The 5,215-nt window shown below is 39.2% G+C and overlaps 2 protein-coding genes across 2 annotated transcripts; both read left to right on the top strand.

Moving 5' to 3' along the window:
• Positions 1-1,198: 1,198 nt before the first annotated feature.
• LOC142351715 (uncharacterized) lies at positions 1,199-1,675 on the top strand. The gene has a single exon (XM_075403859.1). The coding sequence runs from the start codon at positions 1,199-1,201 to the stop codon at positions 1,673-1,675; it is 477 nt and encodes a 158-aa protein (XP_075259974.1).
• Positions 1,676-1,921: 246 nt separating this feature from the next.
• On the top strand, positions 1,922-2,644 carry LOC142351714 (uncharacterized). Its single transcript, XM_075403858.1, has one exon. It carries the CDS (start codon positions 1,922-1,924, stop codon positions 2,642-2,644), a length of 723 nt encoding a protein of 240 aa, XP_075259973.1.
• Positions 2,645-5,215: the final 2,571 nt, after the last annotated feature.

Here is a 5,215-nt window from a genome sequence, read left to right as displayed (position 1 = left end):
AGATACAACCCATCATATAGGAGACAGATATGAAATCGGTTTACTTTGGAAACAGGACAGTAACTTGGAAAACAACTATCTGGTTGCCAAAGCACAGCTTGACAGCCTACTGTGCCAACTCAACAAAGATTTTGAATTGAAACAATTGTATGAGAAAACTTTGGAAACAGATTTGGAGAAAGGTTATGTCAAATCAGTTATTTTCTCAAATCCAGCACAAGAGAAGATTTAGAACCTTCCCCATCACCCCGTCACCAACCTCAACAAATATGGGAAAATTAGGCGTGTTGCAAATGCTGCATCTGTTTTTAAGAAGCAATCGCTAAACAAAAACCTTTTGTCAGGTCCCGACAACCTGGTCGGCTTACTACTCCGCTTTCGCCGGCATCCTGTTGCAGTAATTGCAGACATTGAGTTGATGTTCATGCAAATTTGCATACGAACAGAAGATCAGTCTTGTCTCTGTTTTCTTTGGCCGTCAAAGAACTTCAAACAGCAGTCCTAGTACACGCGACACATCTTTGGAGTAAGATGTTTACCAACTACAGCAATATTTGTGCTCCATCAAACAGCCAAGGACTTCGGAAACTACGCTACAAAAGATTTAAACTCAATAGTTTCTACATGGATGACTTTGTACGTTCGTTCGTCAATGAACAGGAAGCTCAAACGGCAGTTCAAGACTTGCGACATTGTCTTAGGTGTAATGTGTAATACAATTAATGATACTTTCTTTCACCAGATGCTTGCCAAAATTCAGGGAGACAAGATTGACTACACACTTAGAAAGCTCCTCTTTTTAATTGCCTGCTTGTTCGATCCAATCAAGATCATTGCCCCATTTTTGATTACACTCAAAATCTCCTTGCAGGATACTTGGAAAGAAGGACTTGCATAAGATGATCTCCTGTCAGATGAGTAACAGAAGTCCATATATACTTGGATAGAGCAATATCTAAATGTGCCAGCAATAGCAATACCACGTTTTGTTTCCCCGAACCAGCCATATCCGATAAACCAGTTACAATGCTTCTGTGATGCCTCACAGCTGGCTTATGGAGCAGTTTTATACATCAGATCTCTTTCAGCTAACACCATTTCAACTGTGTTTGTCATAGCTAGAGCCAAAGTGGCGCCCTTATAGCAAATCAGTATCCCGGAACTTGAATTGCAAGCAGCAGTGCTAGGATGCAGACTAATGCAATTTGTGTCCAAGCATTCAACAATACCAATTACATCAAGACACTTTGAGAGCGACAGTGAAGCTGTCCTTGCCTGGATCAAAAGCAAAGACGAAGCGAAAACTTTTATGGCAAAAAAAGTACAAGAGATCCGCAACAACACAGAAGTCGCCAAGTGGCAGCATATCAGCGGAAAACTCAACCTTGCAGACCATGGCTCCCAAGGAATACCAACTTGTGATATCAAAGTGTTCTGGTTAACGCCTCCAGTTTTCCTGAGTAATCCCGAAAGCCATTGGAAGAACTCTTTGGTTAACAAGGAGGAGACAAACGCCACAATGGAAACATCGAACGATGAATGTATCATTGACGTCAGCAGATTCTCAATGTGGACGAAGTTAATGCGCTCTATGGCTTTTGCCATGAGGTTCAAAAAAAATTTCAGATCAAAACAAAGAGGCAAGCTAGAACTCAACGAAATTAACGATGCCTGAAATTATCTCTTCAGAAAATCGCAAGAGAAGTCCTCCAGAGATGCTATCAAAAAGATTAAACAGCAATGGCCGTTGTCAAAGAAAAACGGTCTGATCTGTTTGTCCCGTTTCTTTGAAAGTGGAGTTCTTCGCGTTGTTGGCAGAACAAAACGAAGCTTGCTACCTTTTGAAACCAAGCACCCCATCACCCTGGACTCTTAAGACCGCAGCATTTAACTCTACATACAGAAATGCCACGAGATTTGTATGCTCATTGGAGTTGAATACACGCGCAACTACATACAACAGAGATGCCGAGTCATTGGAATCAGAGCCTTCCTGAGAAGTTTGGCCTTCAACTGTTTCAACTGTCGCCGCGTCCGAGCACAGGGACTACAACCACCAATGGCAGACCTGCCAGACATTCGTTTCCAGGAAACGCAGTCACCAATCATCTTCACCAATGTCGGCGTGGATTACCTTGGATCGTTTGCCGTCGTTCATCGAGATGCAGAATTGAAGACCTACATCTGCTTATTCAATTGCTTGGTTAAAACAGCAATTCAACTGGAAGCTGCAGAAGACCTCAGCACAGACAAATGCTGGACAGCAATCCCACTCTTCATCGCTCGACGCGGCCAACCGCGCTTGTTCTTGTCAGACAACCGATCCAACTTCCTGGGAGCACGAAAGCAGATCACAAGAAGACAAGTGATGTTGGACCACGAATACATCAAAGATCAGCTACTGAAGCAGTCTGTCAAATGGATGAACCAGCTTTTCTCTGGAACCTCGGTTCCGCAAAATTCACCCCAGATGGCTTTCTTTGTCACGATCGTCAGTGAAGCCGAGTATGTTGTTAACTCGCGTCCTCTCACCCACGTGAGAAGCAACCACGATACGACAACCCACTTACACCAAATCACTTCTTGCTTGGAAGGCCCTTCTGCAATGTTCCTGGAACCGTTTTCAACGAGACATTTACCTTGAAGAATTCGGAATGGACACAGGTGAAGCAGCGACTTCAGCAGATTGGAAAGAGGCTGCTAACCGAGTATGTTCCCTCACTGAACAAACGACAGAAGTGAACGTCTCGTGACGCAGCTTTGGAAGTGGATTATGTTGTTTGGCTTCTTGAGGAATTTACACCAAGAGGAATCTGGCCGCTGGGACGAGTCACGCGGACTTTCACCGGCCCCGACAACATGGCTAGGTCATGCGAGGTTAAGACCGCTTTAGGCAAATTAAACAGACTAGCAGTAAAACTGATGTATGTTTACCCCAATCCCTCTAGCAGGTTAGGGTTAGGTTGTTTGGGCCCCGAGGATGGTAATGCCTCACATTAATTTCAATGATTTTACCGCAATTTTAAGATTGATTCTCATGACTTTATAACCCAAATTGTAACAGAAGGAGAAGTCGACTCTAACCGGATGTAAAATGTTTTGCTTGAATTGTTTTTTGTGAAACTAAACATGTGAAACGAAGCAAATAGATCTTCATAAAGAGAAAAGACAGAAAAGGATTCGATAGAAGGACAAGAGGCTCTTAGTCGTAGTCAAGTTATAAATAGTTTTGCGCTTCTAAGCGTTGCATTTAATTTTTTTTTGATAATATCGAAAGGAGATGGTACATTTTGGCATTTATAGGCGTAGTTCCTACGTAATTTTAGTGTCTCTTAGCATAGATCTAAAAAAAACCCAACACTTGGTTTGTAGCGTTGAACCTACATATATTAAAAATTTATGATAATGTTGATCTTCTTTGTTTTTGGCTTTTAAATTAGCGCTAATCTTATTAAAGTCAACACTTGAATTTATCTGTTGTTATCTTAAAGAATAGCGTTTAAAGAAAGATCTTCACATGACAAGAAAAACTTATGTAGTATCTTCATTCAGAAATTCACATTCGAGAATTTTTTATCTTTTCTACGCTAGCTACAGCTAATCTTAAACATTTTCTCCCAAGTTTCTCGGCCCGTGCCCTGATGTTAATCAAAAAATAATTTTTGAGGAATTTTAAATTCTTTCAGGTTTTTTGAAATAACCACCTTCTTCATTATGGTAAGTGTTTATCTATTGCTCTCTTCTCTATCTATCTCCATCTATGTTCTATTTGCAGGCTGAGGTCCCAGACTTAAGGTGAGTATTTTTAGACCACCCCAAAAATATGGGTCTACTTCCACACATTTGTACGTTGAAAACTTTTGTGTACATTCAAAATAGTCTTTGCCAAATCTACCCTCCACTGAATATTTGAATATTTGAATTAACTCCTTGTGATTTATTAACTAATGAAACTGATGTTTTACAGCCGATGAATGTAAAGAAAAACACAAGAGGACTTCAGAGGAGCTAATCAAGCTCTCAAGAAGAAGCCCTAAGATTATAAAGAAAAGGTGCTGGAATTGGAGCTCTCAATATGTGCATTTCTCAGAGAAAAAAGTCGTAAACAACACTTTTATCTTTTAAGAAAACATCAGTGAACCTTTTCAAAAACGTCATTGAGTTTTGTCTTGCTAATGTTCTACGAAAAAGGAATTCAGTAGGACGCATGCAGCTTGATCTTGTCTTTTGATAGGGATTGTTATGAATTTTCAGATCCAGTGGTGACTTTTTCCTAATTTGTTGAGAAACTTCTTGGAAGAGTTTGTTTAAAAACAAATCTTGTATCAAGAGGTTATCATTTTCTTCCCCAATGTTGAGAATTTTATCACATTTTTTTCGAAAGCAAATAGAGCAAAATATTCGTTTTTGCATGATTAAAATTCTTTTCAAAAGAGTTTTTGTATTACCATATATAGGCAAACAATATTCTATGTGAGATCTAGAATAAACTTTGCAAAATCTAATTAAATGGTTTTTTGAGAAACAATGTCGTGCTTGGTACATGATACGATTGAAGTGAGCCGCGGTTCGGCAAAAACGATCAATTTGTGTCCGAAAGGTTAGCCTATTGTCAATTCTAATCCCAAGATTTTTCACTAAAAAATTTACATTTCTTAGGGTTGAGATTGATTCTATTTGTTCTACATCAATCAATGACTTCAGACAAGTCATCTCCTATTGCTTTTTTACCCTGGACAGTATTATCTTTGCGTAAAATTGCTGTAAAATTTTAAAACGTTCAATAGTTTTTGTGGATAAATACGGAAGAAAAATCCGGATATTGACGTCAATAAATTTAATAGATTTTTTGCGACACGATATTGGCAGAACGAAGAAATTATAAAACTGTCTAGAAACAATGTCGTGAGTGGTACATGATACAATTGAATTGAGCCAGGCTTCGGCAAATATGATCAATATGTGGACAAAAGGTAAGCGTATTGTCAATTCTCATCGCAAGATATTTCCCTGATATTGAACTGTTCTGTACAGTGTCAGATAAAGATAATGAGTCCGATGTAGATGCCCTGGCAAAAGAAATAATTCACATTTTTTAGGGTTGAGATTGATTCTTTTTGTTCTACACCAATCATTGACTTTAGACAAGTCATTTTCTATCGCTTTTTTACCCTGGTTAGTGTTATCTTTGCATAAGATTGCTGTATCAGCCGCA

Source organism: Convolutriloba macropyga, chromosome 13 (assembly GCF_964194025.1).
Source record: "Convolutriloba macropyga chromosome 13, txConMacr16.3, whole genome shotgun sequence".
NCBI lineage: Eukaryota > Metazoa > Xenacoelomorpha > Acoela > Convolutidae > Convolutriloba > Convolutriloba macropyga.
Note: the sequence above shows the minus strand (reverse complement) of the source record. Positions and strands in the feature narration are given on the sequence as shown.

What these genes read in the sequence shown, in the direction of transcription:
- LOC142351714 (XM_075403858.1), top strand. Translation starts at nt 1,922, where the DNA reads ATGCTCATTGGAGTTGAATACACGCGCAACTACATACAACAGAGATGC.
- LOC142351715 (XM_075403859.1), top strand. Translation starts at nt 1,199, where the DNA reads ATGCAATTTGTGTCCAAGCATTCAACAATACCAATTACATCAAGACAC.